We start from the raw sequence: 18,441 nt of genomic DNA, 5'->3' as shown, positions 1-18,441 counted from the left end.
TCTTCTGTCTGTCAATTATACTCTTGTTAGTACACTAGTGGCCACAATAATCCATATATATATTTTTTGACCCCCACCATTTCGAGAAAGCTTGGGTTGCATTATAATAGGGTCACCTGGCTGTCTGTGAAACGTTTTGGAACACAAATTAAGGGAAGATCCTAACCAGTCCATATATTTTCATTTTTCAAGGTCATAACAAAATCATAAATTAACCTCAAGGGAACATATCTTTATTATGGTTCAACTGACTGGAAACTAAATCTTCTTATAGATTTTAGATCTTTGATGGAAATTGTCTTCCCGTAGGTAGAGGCAGACCACCATTAAATTTTACCATCTCAAATGCATCAAAATATAGCAATTCTCTCTCTCCCTTCGCTCCCCAGTTGCATGGCTGTTTGTTTCTCCATCTGTAGTGAATAGCATTCTGCTCAACGAAATTTGGTAAAAAGGTGGACCCGAGCAAATGGATCAGAATTGACATTAAATTCAATAGTTGGGGTGGGGGAATTAATTGTGGTCTTCTTCCAGGGTTTTCACAAAGGATTTATCTCCCTTAAACCTAAATTCTCACAAACAAAAAATTATCAAGGGAAGCAACTCTCAATTTACGCCTGGATTATCGTGACTATCTAAGAAGATGGCTGATAAGTTCGAGTCATTAGAACAGCAACTGGAACTATTTATTGAAAATACTCGACAGCTTGGCATTATTGTCAGCGATTTCCAACCATTAGGACAAGGACAAAATGTGCTTAATCAAAAGATGTAAGTTTATTTGAAATGGTGCTGTGATAAACTAATTTTCTTCGTTAAAATCCACTGACGCCATTTTTGTGGTGAATAATAACTACTAGCCTAATAACATTACAAATAAATAACATTTTTTGGTTGAGTACCGGCCTAGCCTTCAACTATTAAAACAGTTACTGTACGGTACCGTAAAGGTTCGCATATGGGAGCCTAAATTAAATTTAAATTATTAGTTGCTATGCCTACAGACAGTAGCCAACTGCTGAACTGGTCCTCGCATAAATTTGCACTTTCGTACACATACCACCCTCTCAGTCCCAGCTTATTGTCCAGTGTGAAAACGAATTTGTTCAGTAAATAAGGGGGACCTATTCACCAAGATAAGAAACCTCATCTCTCAACCCTCCGTGTTTCAACATCAGTATATCTCAACATTTTTAGCTACGTTCTTATAGCTAAAGCAATCTGATTTAAATACAGATCTATCTATATTCCTTTTTTTCTTTTACTTTTATACTTTCAATGGTCTACACTGCATGAAGATCTGACCAGTTGTAGTGGGAGGTCGCATCACAGGTCATACGAGCGGCTTTTGACCCTCTGACATCAGACATTGATCAATCAATCAGTGTTGAGGTTTCTAGTGGTTTACCCACAGTTCCGTGCAGAGCACGCAAAGAACTCGCCATAACAAACTGTTTCATTGGCTGATTCCTCACATCAACTAGAACACCTGTTATATAACAACTCTTCCAAATCCCAGTTGTGAAGACGAGAAAAACAAAATTTTGAACTAAAAAAAACAACAAAACAAAATAGGATCTGTGTTTTAATCAGATTGGTAGCTAAGGAAAACTGCCGACATCTTCAAATTTTGATTTGATTTTATCACCTGGGCTTTTTGAAATTTCAGTACCCCATCATTATTTTAATTAAGAATCACATCAGCTAAATTTGTAAACTAACAAACTTTCTATCCTTGCTTCTTAGAATATTGAACTAAAAAAACACTGCACGTCTTTTTTAGACATTAAATGTAGGGATGCACTGGATTTTATTATCTGGTCGGATACTGGATTTGTTGGATTGACTGTTAGCCTACAATTATCCAGTTGGTTTCTATAGACTTCATATATTCATACTTACCATGACATTGTAGTTCTGATCTCTAATTTGAAGTATTAAATTCTCGAAATAAAGTGATAAATAGGTGAATTATTTGGTGCTACCATATTTAGAAATGATGTAAGCTTATAGAAAATGTCACCGTTATTTAATTTCAGAAACACAATGGTCTCTGAAATGCAGGAGATCGAAAAGTTCAGACCACTTTTACAAGATGTCCATGTACCCCTAGAAGTTTTCAAGTAGGTGCTTAAAAGAAGACTAACCTCCTTGATTTATTCAAATAAAATCTCAATTGATTTAAATTTGCTTTGTTAGGTGGGAAATGAAATCCCAGTTTAACATCCTACTCTTCTTGCACCAATTGGGCTAATGCAGACGGGGATACACCTTACACAGTGTAACTGTGGAAATTTGGGTCCACTGATTCTTTGTTGAATTCCAACTTCTAAGGTTTCTTTTATATAAACACAGGAACTTGGTTTGTCGTTTCATCCAAATGACTATCCCTTGATGGGCCCTCCGTCCTGCACCACTGCTAAGGGGAGACCCTGCTGAAAAATCCCAAAGAACTTTCTTGCAGCGTTGGCTTGAAGGTCACGAGAAAGTTCATCGGGATTTTCCAGCGTGGTTTCCCCTTGTCAAAGGTGCAGTTGGAATTGATACGAGTAGACCATAGTGCTGCTGCCCGGGCAAAATTTCCCTCCTAACACACTGTATGGCGTATGCCCGTCTTCATTAGCCCAGTCATCGGAGCAGAACAGTAGGAAGTTGAACCCCATTTCATTTCCTGGTTTATAACTTAGCAGTTTAGTGCCATTGTGAAATGGTATCTCAGTACATATATAATAGGGACCATAAATTGAACAAGTATTACAGCTTTAAGAAGTTCAATTAAAAACAACAACCCTGAAGTTAGTTTTCAGTTATAAACAGGGCCATGTCTGCTTGGTGTGAAAATTTAGTGCTATATAAAGATCGCCTTCACACTTGGACATCCTCAGAATATCAAATTCCACACGTTATTTTGACAACATTGTAAATCCAAGTGCTTGGCAAGTGGAACTGCCTTCACACTTGGACATCCTCAGAATACCAAATTCCACACTTTATTTTGACATTGTAAATCCAAGTGCTTGGCAAGTGGATCTGCATTTATATAAAGACCTAAATATATTGGTATGGAAAATATATCTAGCAATTTAGGTTATGAATTGGATAATGACCTACAATAATTAGAAGATAACCATACAATTATTAATCTTTTCAGTTACATTGATGAGGGAAAAAATCCCAACTTGTATACCAAAGACTGTTTAGAAAAAGCTTTAGAGAAGAATGAACAAGTAAAGGGTAAAATGGATAATTTAAAAGTAAGTGTTTTGTACTGTACTAGTTGTCATTTTGACTTACTCATAAATGTAAATGGTTTGAACAACAATTGATTATCACTTACACCGGGAAGGAGTAAGTTACTCCAGGGTCAGACTTTGTTCACTTTTCAGAACTAAACTTACTGTTATTTCTCTACAAAATATTTTGTTACAGAAGTTTCAGGCCAGCCATGTTAATTATATCTAGCACTATTCTACCTTCATCCATTTATAGCTTAATTACCGTAATGGGTTACAGTGTCTTAATTCAAGGATGCATGGTTCCACACAGTTTGAGTTTGGGGATGTAATTTGCATTGATTTAAAAAAGCTATGCCAATTTTCCCTAAGACACTCGGTGTTCTGAATATGTTGAGAAATCCTTCCTTTTAATTAGTTTATATCACTCACTTTATTTCATATACATGTACCATTTATTCTTTGTTACAGAGATTTAAAGGTTTATTAATGGTGGAACTGACCAAAGTGTTCCCCAATGAAATGAATATGTATAGAGCATTGAAAGGAGAGGACAGATTAAAGTGACTGAATGCTGACCAAGAATAACATTCCTCATCTTTATCAATCAACTCAACACACTTTTCATTCTGAGTGAGAGTAAAATCAAATGTTTGTGAAGCTACTTTTGTTGGAAATCTCAGCCTATTTCAGCATGGCTTTAATTTGGAAATTGTCATCTTATAAGAACTTTTTGCTTTGAAATGCAAAACATTAGTAACTTCGTTGGTACCTGGAGTAAAATACTCATCATATTTTGATATGTATAATGTTTATGTTCCAGTCTATTAGCGAATTTTCAAAACTACAAAAATGTAAATATGATGTATATATTTTATTAATAAAATTAGTTGAATAGAATTATTTCTGTTTCAGAGATTTCTTGTTATATTTTCTTTTTCTTCTGACTTAGTTCCTGTCTTCTTTTCTCCAGATCAATAACCTAGAAACAGAAAGATTTTATCTAATTTACTTACACTTAGGTCATAGTCTTGGACACACAGAACCTCCTGGTCCTCAACCTGCAGATTTGATGAAATTTTACTGGGTAATCAATCGCATAAAAACCAAACACCAGGTTACGCATGGGTGTAAAGTCAAGAAAGAGTTGTGCACCTTCCCCAAATTCATGCATTATTATAATCAAACATGAATTGTGACAATGAATTAGGATTATGAAAAACCAGATATTATCCTTGAGATCAATTTTACAATAAATAAAACTCAGGACTGTTGGATGCCGCACAGACAATAGTAAGTCTTAAATAATTTCATTGGTATCGACATCTTGTTTTAGGACAATTTAACTCCCTTATTCCGTCCATAACATAAAAGACCGAATACTCTAGCCAATGACCTAGATATTCTCAAATGCCGAGGACCTATACAGACTAATATTTGTAGAGGCTACATTAGTCAAAGATAACTGTCAGTACAAGTTGGATTCAATTCTACTAAAACAAATTAGTGCATACACCTTAATAACTGAGTTTTATAAAAATTGTTTCAATGTTCTAAAACAACATAATTACAAATTTTAGTTGAATACCTGTAGAACTTGACCTTCTGCTATTCGTCTCATTTCTTGTGACAAACTATGGGCATTCGGCAAAGCCTGAAAAAGTGCACAATATTATTTGCTCAATTCTGTCCACATAAAGACATGGTGGCTCAGTGAGTGAGATGCTGGCTCACTAACTAGGTCTCAGGTTTTCTCCCGGTGTGGGCTGAGAATGTTCCACTGGATTTTCCATGAGGTTTCCCCATTTCAGTTGTGCAGGAAGGAAGGCCTGGCAAGGTCAGTGTCTAGTCGTTCGGATGTAACCTAAAACTAGGATCCCTTGTACACATTGGCATGCACTTAAAAGAACCCTTGACAGTTGGAATTCAACATAAGAGTAGGCTGTAGCACTGCTGTCCGTGCAAAATTTCCCTCATAGCAAATTGTATGGCTTATGCCAGTCTTCATTAGCCAAATTTCTTACTCTTGAGATATAAACTGAATGACCATCTAAATAAACCTAACAAAAATAACATCTGATTTTAATTAGATTTTTTGAATGAGTATACATACTTTAACAAAGAATTTAGTCACTTGATATAAATTTGATGAACATGATTTAAATATGCTATTGGATTTGTCAACTCCATTTAATTCTAAGACCCGAGTACATATCTCTTCTAATTTCTGAAATAAACATTGAATTATTAATTTATTGAAGTTTAAAGGGCATATGGCTATATTCTTTGGAACCTTAAAAGCACATATCAATTTAAGATGGATGAATAGAAAATGATTTTTATTCTAATTTCTAATAAATTATGTTCGGTAAAATATGTGAACAGTCCAAATTGAATGGCAGTCGTTTATGCCTGCTTGGTCCATTCTACACGTTATTTTTTTAATTACTATGTCGTTTGTTAATCAGCATTCTGCATTGTCTTCTAGGATATGTTTTTCCTTGTTCGTTACAAATGGCCTCGAAACAAAAGAAATACTTAGACACATGTATTGATTTTAAAATGTTCATTATGTCTTGTAACCTTTTGTAACATTTCCAACTTATCAATATTATCTGCATGCTAACCGACTAACAATAACTTACTCTTCTGTGTCTTTGTGATCTAGACTCTCCTGCTTTTGAAGATTGACTTGATTGACCAGATTCTATAGTTTTTTTCTTTCTAACTTCTATAGTATGTGGTGCTGGTATATTAGTAAAATTACCAAATACATTCGATTGATTTGAATCTTCATCTAATGTAAAAGGGGCTGGTAATTTTCTTACAACTTGTGAACCTGAAAACAAACAGTAAAATAGCTTAACAAACTGAAGTGTATCTTGATTTTACAAGGGATCATAACAATGCTTTAAGGACCATTTATTTAGCACATGAGGCAAGTATGCTATTTTTCTATAAAACCTTATACCTTTTCTAATATCAATAAATAGTTTGCAATACAAGAAAGAGGAGGATTACCTGAAAAATCAAAGGGTCTTGAATCTGTGACTGCTTTTCTTGGGGATTGTCTTACACCTTTTCTAGGAGAAGAACGTTGAGGTTGACTAACTCGTTTTCTAGGACTCTGCTGGCTAGGTCTTTTTTTTGGGCTCTTCAATTGCCTTTGAGCTAACTTTGTGGGAGTCCTGCAATAACAAAAGAAATAGAAATTATTACCATTTTGCTTGGATGTTGAACTACTAGTAGTTAACATGAAAGCCCTATGAATCGGAGATTACACAATTCAAAGGAATATTCGGTTAAAGAACATGATGATGTTTAAAAAGCTAGTTATGATGTTTATTTAAAAAAAAATAACTAGAAGTACATGTACAGTTACGGCAATTCTAAAGATCAACTAGTGAAATTTCAGTAAATTAATAAAACACTTGCAGATGGTATTGATGTTAGTGTAGTTGATATCTTTGCATTAGAAATGTAGTTAAAAGTATATTTTACTAGAAATAAAGGTATTGCATCTCAGACTGTTCCAGCATGAGAGAGAGAGGGTGAGACATGGGGTTTAACGTCCACTCGACACAAACTAGGACATTTCGGGACTAACATGGTTCAATTTTATTTCAATAATTCGCTTGCGCATAGGGGTGTTTAGCAGTGGGAGAAAACCGGAGAAAACCCACGGGATTGGACAGACGACCACACTCCTTGTCACATACCACTGCGGAATCGAAACCACGCCAGTTGACACCTTATGATACAGCGCACAAGTGCTATCCATTTGGCCACCCCCCCCCAGCCAGATGGACAGAAAGACAAATTTGATAGCACCAATGCGTCTCTCTACACTAACAACTAAGTTTTGAATAAAGCCATCCTTTGTAATTTGTAACTGAGCTTGTATCAAGATCTAGCCTGGAGGTCGGGTGTTCGATCCCTGCATTGGCCGAGGTTTGCCCTTGTCAGTGGTGCAGAACGGAGGGCCTGACAAGGACAACTGTCTAGTCCTTCGGATGTTATGAAAAACCGAGGTCCCGTGTATATATTGGAATGCACGTAAAAGATCCCCTGGCAGTTGGAATTCGATATAAGAGTAGGCGATAGTGCCACTGCCCGGGCAAAATTTCCCTCATAGCACACTGTATGGCGTATGCCCGTCTTTATTAGCCCAGAATAGGAGCAGAACAGTAGGACGTTAAACCCCATTTCATTTCATTTCATTTGTATCAAGATCTGATTAGAGGGATAATAAAAATTTACCGTAATCCAACATTTTGTTTTACAGAAGTCTGCGATGAAGATTTTACATTATCATGTTTTCTTTTCTTGCCTCTTGGTGATCTTCTGGTAGGAGATAAAATATGTCCAGATGATGATGTCCGTGACATTTTTGACTCAATCTTTTTACTTTTTGTTTTCCCATAAAATGGTGTATACAGAGAACAGTATGTTTCTTCTTTCATAAATTTATCTCGTACTTTAGCAAAATGATTATCCTCCTTTTTTGAATAATAACTGCAAAATTAAATAAAATGATCTATTGAACTATAATGAAAATTGTCTAATTTAAATACTCAACTGATATGAGCTATGCACAACAGATTATATTGACCTATGCATGTCGTAGAATCAGAGTACTATAAAATAAGATAATAGTGTCTTATATGACTTACTAATATATATTTTTCTTCTCTAAGAACGAAGTTATTACTCCTGTAAATCAGTAGTATCATCTACATCCTCAATACTCAACACTGATTAATTAGTTGACTAAAGAATTGAAATGGGGTTTAAAATCCTACTTTTCTGCACCAACTAGACTAATGATGACAGAGTTCATAACAGAACAATGGCATTTTCAGATACAGCTAAATGAATTATTAAATCTACTGAAAGTTTACCTATTAAAAGTTTCATTTAACTGGATACATGTACCACTAACTCCAAAGCTAGTTCTTTTTTTATAATTATTCAATTATAACTATCATATTTACCAAAAGCATTCACATGGAGTCCAACCAGTTGCATATTAAACATTTTTTTGCAGTCTAAGACTGGTATATAGCAGGGTATATGATAAGAAAAATAAATTGATTAGCACTTATTGGATATTTACCAAAAAAGTGCTAATCAATCTGAAAATTGATTAGCAGTTTCTCTTGGTTGAATTGCAAACAAGTAAATTTTCACAGTATTGTATTGAACAATTTCTGTAGGCCATAATTTCTACCGGTATGGCCTACAACTGGCACACCTCGCAATTTTTCATATTCAATTCCCATAGATTATTCAAATTTACGGCCGTAATATTCCTATCTTATAATCTTATCATACAATAAGAGTGAAAGCATACCGATCTATACGACCGTAGGCTACCTGCTTCACATTTGCGCCAGTAATAGTCCTCCAAAATTATGTGTCTTCATTTACACGGCAGAAAATGAAAGCAAAATATCTGTCGAAACATTGATTGTCTTCATTATAAAACGATATTTAAAACTTCCATTGTAGCATCGACACTCGTATGCAATGCATGCATTGTCGCCATGTATAGCTAACAACAGTGTGCGATTCAGGTGGATACATTTTTCGTATTATTATAGCCTATCGAATATTTTGTTGTTTAGTGAATGGAAAATGATTGAAATGTTGTGTGATGGCAAATGGTCAATTCTTACGAAGGGAAATGGTTACAGATAAAAAAAAATTATTGTTTTGTGAATAATTATCAAGCTTGTATATTTACGGGATTATCAAATATAACATCTGTGAACTGAATGACTGTTAAAATGTTAGCTTACAATTAATTAGTTTATTGACTAATCTTTGACTACTTTTAATCTTGTAGACCGACATGAAGGGGATTAAAATGTCCATACGCAGTGGAATGGTAAATAACGTTTATTCAACATTTTTTCATGCCTAAATTATTTAGGACAAGAAACTTGATTAATATTTGATTCGCACTTACGTCGTTTTTGTTTAGCAAACTGTGATGCGATACCGTTTATCATATTCCCTGGTATATAGTTATGGGTTGCACATTACAATATGTAAGGCCAGACCAATTTGTTTTGGGGAAAGACTTATTTAAAAAAAACAAAAGTAATTGGTTGTGCTGTTAAAACCTTCTAGTTCCAAATTTTTAAGTTTTGAAATTTTAAACAAAACATTTTTCACATGATTCAAATGACTATTTTCTTATTATAGCCTTAAGAAACAGAAAATCAAATAAGTGTGACCTAACTATGAATTTTGGTCTATAGTTAAAAATATAACTTACTAAACATCATGATAATTAGCATCTTTACTTTCTGGCCAGCTAGTTAAACTATCGTGACTAAAAAACCTCTTTACTGTTCTTCCTGTTGACTGAAATCAAAAATATTGAATTCAAAATCTTGGTCAAGGATATTTCAATGGATTTTATATGTTGATTTGTTTTGTGGTTTGACAATTTTACATCTTTGGGATAAAGTCAGTGTTGGAAAATAACCAATTTTGTGTTTCATTATCAACACAGCTAACCAAAAGCTTAAATTAGTGAAATAGCCAATTATGACTAAATTGTTTTTTCAAAGCAAACATTCAAATGAATAGATCTAACCCCATCACTAATCTAAATAACATATCAGATTAACCCAATTTACAACTATTGTCAAACCTAATCAGTTTATGTTCTTTAAATGGCATTTAGAAACTGGATAGAGTAACAACAAAACACATACTTATGGAAAACAGCTACTAGTGTATTTAAGGCGATGTTTCGTAGAGTATTCTCTCAACGTTATCAACGTTTTACTGCATTAGCTTGATAACGTTGAGAGAATACTCTACGAAACGTGGCCTTAAATACACTAGTAGCTGTTTTCCATAAGTATGTGTTTTGTTGTTACTAATCAGTTTAGTGCTTTTACATACATAAATGTTACCTTAATTGATACTAAGGTTTTAGTTTCATTGAACAATGAATGACTAACTAACTAGGTCCCTAACTTTGGTCTATTTTTATTTCAATAATCATTGGCCACAGGCTTCTTTACAAGTGGAAGTAAACAACAGTACCCAGTGAAAACTCATGAGGTTAGGTATGCACAAATTTGAGATTAAAAATACTTTTACACTTTTTGTTTCAAACTATATCCAAATAGGCCGGAAGCCCTGCATTATGTGAGTGCTATGTGTATTAAGTGGGAACTTTGTTACATCCATATAAATATAAACCTGGTACCTAGAATAAAGTAAAACTATTTATCAAAAGATTTATTGAATCATTTTACCTTTTTCCGAACTGGAGACATTTTATCATTGACTGCTGTACCATCTGCTTGAAAATAACGTAGAAATTCTACAGCATCCAAAGATGTTCCACCTTCAATTAATAATTTGAAAATTTCGTACTATGCAAATGGATGATTGTATATTTCGTTTGAGAGATAGACTACACTTTAATTTTCTAATTCTAAATGTAACATCATCATATACCACATGAATAACTGATGTTTTCACGATTGAGTAAATGCACCAGGGATCAATTCTCTCAAGCACAAATAAATAAATTTGACAGAACAGGAATGTTGAATCACAATTTCATGGTGCAGTGTTATGGTACAAAATGTGGCTAGGGTCGGTACAAGTTCTACAATTCAGGCAAAAATGCAACGATATGCCACCTAAACACTAGGAATGCGCCTCTGCATCAATTCAAGGGGACAGCATCATTCCCGAAAATTTTGAATGCCAACGTCCTACCATCCTGAGACAGGCTGATCACTTCCAGGCCTGACAAAGACAAGCAGATTATCTGACATGTCGCCATTAATTTCTTGAAACAAAACATGGTAGTGCTTGAATGGCCAACCCTCTCTCCTCTGTAACCAATCAAAAAGTTGGAGGACAATGTTGGATATTGTCTCTCCCAGGCTCCCCAACAACATGTGTTTTTTTTTTTTTTTTTTTTTTTGGGGGGGCAGCTCTTTATTTAAATCTTACATATTGTATCTTTAAATTATCTGAATCAATCAAAGATAGTACATAATACAGTAATCACTCACTTTCTTGAGGGTAGAAAGGTGAAGATAATGGCATACTATCAGATGATTTAAACCTTCGAATTGTTTTCTGTTTAGATTCATAATACTGTAAAGCTAATCTCTCTGGCCACATTACTGGGTCTATATCTAAATCTGAAATTGAAACACAGAATGGCACCATTTATTTAAGACTCGACAGTAAACTTGGGTACCGTATATATACATACAACTTTTGTTTTACTTCTCTGAACAAACCACTCAGATAGGAAACATACATGTCTGGGTTTTAAATCCAATGTACACTGCCAAAAGGATAGATGTGAAACTGGAACAATACCACTAAATACTCAGTAAACAGATCAAACTGTAGTATACTTGGTCGTAAGTTCTGAACCAAAGTGAGTTGGACTCAGATCAGATTAAGTATGCTTCATTTAAAACTTTGGTAGTGTCAACAAAAACATATCCTTGTTATTTCAGTATTTTTATTAATGTTTAGTATATAACCAGGTTCCCATAAGCCAAATGTCCGCCAAATTAGATATTCAGTAGCCAATTTTAAATACGATTAATCTTTATAACTTCTAATCTGTCTGGAAAAATTTGGCCTGGGACCCATAAAATGCATCCTTTTTTGTAGGGCAATATTTTGTTCATCATATTTTCAATTTTAATATAGTGTAAATGTTTAACCTGAATTGATGTCGATACAAGTGATATCATGTGTCTTAATTTCTTCATGACGTTGATATGTATGAAATAATGATGTTATAAATTGTCTCTGTGTTGATTCTAGAAATGATAACAGATGATGTTGACTTATAACTGTTGATAAATTCTTCTCTTCTCTTTCATCTACAGAAATAAAAATGTTAATAATAATAGACAAATGTAACATAAAATCAAACAAACTTCAAGGTAGTTACAAAAAAACTTTTGTTGAACTTCTAGGCGAAAAGGTCCAATGAAAATAGCAATGGGATGACAATTCCAGGTATGTCACTAAGTTTAAGCTATTTTAATTAAAAATTGAAGAAATGGCAGGCAAATTCCTTGTCGGGGTGTCACCTGGAACAGACAGTAAATATTTCTTTTAAACAAAATTGTTATCTATATTAATATGATGATACCTTAGAGTTTTTATAGAGCTACATTTTTATAACAAAGCTTATTAAGCTATAGGCCTAAATGTATAAAAGTTTATACAGGGTGCTGATATTTTTACATCAAATAAAGTCTAGAAATTTTTCATGATTTTAGAAAACAGACTGAAAATAAAAGATTATATTCAATGAGAAGGAATATACTAAAGTAAATGTACTGTTTGGGACCTGAGGCATAATTAACTCAAATTCATATTAACTGAAAGGAAATCCATTTCAAAAACATTAAGTGTGTTTGCTCTAGTTTTTCAGTTCTTGATAGCTTCTTATTACCTACACTTGAAAGAAAACAGAAACTCAAAACACTCTTTTGATTATTGACTTTCTTAAAAATTAAACTACATACATGAAAAATATATTACTCCCTGTATTGACTTAGACATAATAGTGATTTTGGTGCAAGTGCAAAAGAAAATTTAAGGTGACTGAGTAATCTTAATAGTAAGTGCAGGAGAAGTGCACTAGATGCAAAACAAAACCAATAAGATAGCCTGCGAACCAGACAAACGACACAGACATTGCAAGAAATATACAACAAATTTCAAATGAAGTGAATGGATCCAGGGGCCAGCTGTAAGGCTACAGTCTTCACTCAGCACAAAAAAACTAAATAATTTACAAGAAAGACGTACTGCGACCAATCTTGATGGTAATACAAATTGGCAGCAAATGTTCGATATGCAAATGTTAATGTCATTTTGAAGGAATTTGTACAAGACATGTTCAAGTTATGGCTAGTGGATGGGATCTTATTATTACCGGGTATATTTTACAGGAATCATGTTGTTTAAGGATGCATTATGTAAGATTTAGGTAAAGAGCTGGGCATTCTGGCTATATTATAATAGTTCAAAAATACATAATGAATTTATGAACAAGCCAACAGTGAGGTTGATGTCCACCGCCGAAATAAAAAAAAAACCAAGCCAACAGATGACACATATTAATTAATTTCACATTTATGTTCACTATTAAACTCGATCAGGTTTTGAAGTACCTAGTCGTGAGTGAAACTGTACACTAAGTTTTATCACTCCAAAGAAATTGCTTAGCTCTGCTTAGCTTTATTAATGGGAATATTAATCATTGAACTTAGTCAAGACATTTGCCTAATGAACATCTATACCTAATTAAAAAGCAGAATTGTTATTTTCCAAAGTCTTGACCAATCAAATTGCTTAGCCTAAGCAGAAAATTCTCATCATCGAACTTAGTCACTGTATTGATATAATGAATCTATACTCAGAGTTTCATCGTTTTCACCCAATTAGAACCAAAGTTATTGTGTTCCAAAGTCTCAACTAATCAAATTGCTCCTCTCTGTCAAGGCATTCACGTAATAGACACCTACACCAATTTTGAACATTCTACCTCAATTAGAAGGAGAGTTATTGTGTTCCAAAGTTTCAAAAGATCAGATTGAAGTCTCTACTTTGCCTAAGTAGAAAATGTTCAGCATCAGCCTTATTAAGGTATTGATGTAATAAAACTATACACAAAGTTTCACCACTATCACATAATTAGAATCAAAGTTGTTGAGCTCCAAGGTCTCGACCAATCAAATCGCTTATAGCTTTGCTTACCCTGAGCCGAAAATGCTTTCATAATCAAACTTAGTCAAGATATTGATGTGATGAAACTATAGATAAGGTTTCACCACTCTCACTTAACTAAAAGCAAAGTTACTGTGTCCCAAATTATCAACCAATCAAATTGCTTATCTCTGCTTACCATAAGCAGAAAAGGCTCATCTTCGCACTCTATCAAGGCATTGACCTCATAAACACCTACACCAAGTTTGAACATTCTAGCTCAATCAGGAGGAGAGTTATTGTGTTCCAAAGTCTCGGCCAATCAAATAGCTTATCGCTCTGCTTATCCTGAACAGAAAATGCTCAATATCGAACTTAGTCAAGGTATTGATGTAATGAAATTATACACCAAGTTTCATCACTCTCACTTAATTTGAACTAAAGTTATCGTGTACCAAAGCATCAACCAATCAAATTGCTTATCTCTACTAACCCTAAGCAATTAGAAAGAGTTATTGTGTCCCAAAAAGTGTGACGGACAGACGGGTGGGTGGACAGACAGACAAACAGGCAGACAGACGAACCCATTTTAATAGTCCCCTGTGACGGACGGACGGACGGACGACAGACAGACAGACAGACAGACGGACCTATTTTAATAGTCCCCTGCTTTCTTCGAAAGGCGGGGGACAAAAAAGACCTGCAGGCTGCAATAGACAGATTTAACTAGCTCTTACATAAAGCATTATACAAAGGATTCATGTTGTTTAACTACTTCATTAACGATTGTAAAAGAAAAATAAGAAAACATCAAATTCTGTACATACCTATCCATTCTTTTAACAGACCAACTTGTATTTGATTCAAATGATCATGAAGTAAAGTTAAATCTAGATTATTTATACAGGGCAAACTAGAAAGAAAATCTGTCTTCATATCACTATCACTTGTCACAGATTCAGATTTTTCTAAAACAGTCAATAAGTTTTTATTTATTTCTTTAGGTGATTTAAGTACAGTTAGTTTTAATGGTGCCATATCATGTTCATCTTTACCAGGGTGTTTGGTCACAATAAAATGAAGATATTGAAATCCAGGTAAATGCTCTTCTTCAGGTTCTGAAAATAATATGAAGAGAAAAAAGATGTGTTAAAATTTATAGAATAGTTCATTATGAGACAAACAATACTAATCTTTTAATACAGTTGTTGAACACTGGAGTTTACAACTTTATCTATGTAACACTGGATGAGTTTTTAAACCTAAGCACCACCTCTTACTCTATTTAGATGCAGAAGTCACAGAGTTCCTATAGAACCAGAAATCTTGAAAATAAAAAAACAAGTAGGATAGAATTTGTATATTATGTTACTTAAAGGAGCTAAGCTGCTAATATTTGGGACCTAGAAAATGACACAAATGGGTCGCAACGCATGCAATAATGTAATATGAATGTAATATGAAATGAAATGAAATGAAATGGGGTTTAACGTCCTACTGTTCTGCTCCTAACCTGGGCTAATGAAGACGGGCATACGCCAGTGTGCTATGAGGGAAATTTTGCCCGGGCAGCAGCACTACAGCCTACTCTTATATCGAATTCCAACTGCCAAGGGATCTTTTACGTGCACGCCAATGTGTACACGGGACCTCAGTTTTCCGTCCCATCCGAACGACTAGACAGCTTTCCTTGTCAGCCCCTCCGTCCTGCATCACTGACAAGGGAGAACCACGCCGGAAAAGAATGTAATATGAATGTAATTTCTAATCAGTTAGGTTCGGCGAAATACCCCAGTATTCTCAATCGAATTTCAATCTCTAGCGTCTGGTTTTTCCATTCTACGCCGATAGTATTTATTTGGCATGCTCTTCCAGATAAGAATATAGCGTTACCGTTTGACATGACTTGTGGAATATGCCTAGCCTCGTTTTTCGAGTCCCTTATTACAAATAGCGCTGAAACGCATTATGGTACACGATTCGTGTACCAATTGTAAAATGTTTATTTTGTCTTAAATATTGGGTATCAGAAGCCCATCTTTTCCCGGTAAGATCACAACATCAATGTTGATTTAAAGCGACAAATAAATCGTGTTTTCAATGTCGAAGATTTTGGATGATATTGAGTTAGAGATATAGCTACTTTAAATACTTGAATTAGTTGAGTTTCATAATTAAGTTAGAGATATAGCTACTTTAAATACTTGAATTAGTTGAGTTTCATAATTTGTTTTTTTGCATATTAAAACCAGAAGAAAATTACTTGACGGTAAATATACACCCATCCAACAACATCTATTAATATGTGAAGTAATAGCACCGGTAAACAGTGAGTAAAACTGTGTAAATATATAATCTCTGTGTTACTGAAGACTGAAACACTTCTAAACACTTTTTAAACTTGGATGTGTTCCAAAATCAATGTTTAACTTATTTTAACTAAATCTAACAGGTTCCTAGTTTTTAAAGCTAGATCTGACAAGCAATACTTCAGATCTATCAAGTCAACAGTGAGTTTGATTTCACCTGCATCAATGCCAGAATAAATAGACGATACCCATTGATCTTTTCATAAAGCATTGAGTAATCAATTTGTTTATCACTCTGACTAGCCTGACAAGAAAATACACATCGTGGAGCTTAAGGGCGTTGAGTAGTCTAAGATACGCACTAACTTTTCAATACCAATCTTATTAAGACTTTGCACACTTGTTCCATGTGTAAAATAACCCAGAGGACACATAACAGTCCGACCGTTTGTTGTGTAATAATGGAGGTACAAGCGGAAAGAAAAAAACTATTTATAGCAAACAAGGAGGTTTCCCCGACCTTGATCAGTTCTTGAATAAATTATGACATCGTACACACCATTCACGTCATCCGCTGTAAACAATCATGGCCATATCCAGCAGCAGTTTCACACTGGATCATTGGCGTCTATCTATATATGATGTCAAAAGAGAATTACCGCCAAGACACGATTATCCAGGTCTACCATCGTCACTGGAACATGGCTGAATTTCATTTTTTGATGGTCAAAGACTACCATTTTTGAATGTATAAAATGATTTTTAGATCGGTGGAGTAGTGCACTGAAGTAAATATTTACTTTTTACGTCCGAATTGTTGTATTTTAGAAGTTGTTGTGGACATTTGAAGGTAAATAATGAATAAAGATTTTAAAATAGTTTGAGATGATATTTTACAACGTTTTTGTTGTCGAAATGTCGCTTATAACCTGTACTTTTAATCTACTGGGGGGGGGGGGGGATTATCGATAAATCTTTATAGCATGTACTAATAGAACTTCCAAGAAAACTCATTGTTTTTTGGTGTTTCCATGGATACCAGACAAACCACAGCCTATAGCCGAAAATTGTCCAGTGGCTTTTTTGGACTTGCAATTGGCATTGTTATGCCAAATTTCATGAAAATCCATGCAGGCATAACTGAGAAAATTTGACTATTGTTGTCATCAACACCCTTTATTATCATGTTTTTGGGCCAAGTTTGGAACATAGATGGTAAATAAAATTGGTATTTTTTTGGTGATTTTAATATGTAGTTTATCACCCCAAATAACAAAAAATGTCATGTTAACAAAAATTACAGTGCTAGTTTACAATGTGCATTTTACACTGCTCAACGCCCTTAATCAAGGAAGTGATGTAATGAAACTGTGCCACTCTGTCAATTAGAATCAAAGCATTGTGTTCCAAAGCTTCAATAAATCAAACTGCTTATCTCTGCTTAGCCTTGTAGAAAATACTCATCGTTGAACTCTGCTAAGCCTCAGCAGAAAATGTTAATTATCGAACTCAGTCAAGACATTCACCTCATGAACATCTACACCAAGTTTCAATATTCTACCTCAATCAAAAGCAGAGTTAACGTGTTCCAAAAATTTGTGACTGACAGATAGACAAACTCTTCAATGAAGGCAGGGAAGAAAAATAATACTGAGTTAAAAATTCCATCATCAATATAATTCAAACTTTGAATTATCTTGATGATGGAGTCTTTTAACTCGGAGGCTAAGAGAACATTTGAGGAAATATTACCTTGAACACATGTTATGTCATTCATTATAGCTTCTTTCCAAAACGATGTCTTCAAATGTTTTGAACCACAAGTTGGTATATCTGTTGATTTATATGTAGCTATTCGTCCTACTAATGCTGTCTGTAACAAATGAAAGGAAATTGTATTTAATATTCGACTTTTCTACAACAACTGGGCTAATGAAGCTAGGCATACGCAATGCTGTGTGCTACATGGGAAAGTTTGATGGATCGTGACATTTCCACCTGCTTTGTCGAATTCCAACCGTTAAAGATTCTTTTATGTGCATGCCTACGTGTACACAGAACCTTGATTTTCTGTACCAATGACAGTCAAAATTCTGACTTGAAAATCATGAGGAACTTTCTCTGCCCACACCAGAATTGACCCTTGGTTAAGCAATCAGTGTCAAGCACCT

The 18,441-nt window shown here is 34.4% G+C and overlaps 2 protein-coding genes across 4 annotated transcripts in view; one reads left to right on the top strand and one right to left on the bottom strand.

The window, feature by feature from the left end:
- Nucleotides 1-4,092: 4,092 nt before the first annotated feature.
- Nucleotides 4,093-18,441, bottom strand: part of LOC126815526 (mdm2-binding protein) — a 24,189-nt gene continuing 9,840 nt past the window's right edge. The window contains exons 9-20 of one of the 3 annotated variants that reach the window (XM_050541215.1): nucleotides 18,023-18,143; nucleotides 14,789-15,079; nucleotides 11,960-12,121; nucleotides 11,288-11,419; nucleotides 10,514-10,605; nucleotides 9,517-9,605; nucleotides 7,494-7,748; nucleotides 6,255-6,421; nucleotides 5,879-6,072; nucleotides 5,347-5,460; nucleotides 4,822-4,887; nucleotides 4,093-4,215 (exon numbers count right to left, since the gene is read on the bottom strand). In XM_050541215.1, the coding sequence (XP_050397172.1) occupies nucleotides 4,159-4,215; nucleotides 4,822-4,887; nucleotides 5,347-5,460; nucleotides 5,879-6,072; nucleotides 6,255-6,421; nucleotides 7,494-7,748; nucleotides 9,517-9,605; nucleotides 10,514-10,605; nucleotides 11,288-11,419; nucleotides 11,960-12,121; nucleotides 14,789-15,079; nucleotides 18,023-18,143 (1,740 nt within the window). In that variant the 3' untranslated portion in view covers nucleotides 4,093-4,158. Of the gene's footprint in view, nucleotides 4,216-4,821; nucleotides 4,888-5,346; nucleotides 5,461-5,878; nucleotides 6,073-6,254; nucleotides 6,422-7,493; nucleotides 7,749-9,516; nucleotides 9,606-10,513; nucleotides 10,606-11,287; nucleotides 11,420-11,959; nucleotides 12,122-14,788; nucleotides 15,080-16,636; nucleotides 16,719-16,790; nucleotides 16,855-18,022; nucleotides 18,144-18,441 lie in introns of those variants that run through there. The other 2 variants (XM_050541217.2, XM_050541216.2) reach the window with 2 other exon arrangements.
- Nucleotides 17,029-18,441, top strand: part of LOC126815183 (trypsin) — a 22,434-nt gene continuing 21,021 nt past the window's right edge. The window contains exon 1 of the mRNA XM_050540740.2: nucleotides 17,029-17,120. The gene's annotated coding sequence lies outside the window, so the exon portion shown is untranslated. The remainder of the gene's footprint in view (nucleotides 17,121-18,441) is intronic.

This window comes from Patella vulgata, chromosome 3 (assembly GCF_932274485.2).
Source record: "Patella vulgata chromosome 3, xgPatVulg1.2, whole genome shotgun sequence".
Classification (NCBI taxonomy): domain Eukaryota; kingdom Metazoa; phylum Mollusca; class Gastropoda; family Patellidae; genus Patella; species Patella vulgata.
Note: the sequence above shows the minus strand (reverse complement) of the source record. Positions and strands in the feature narration are given on the sequence as shown.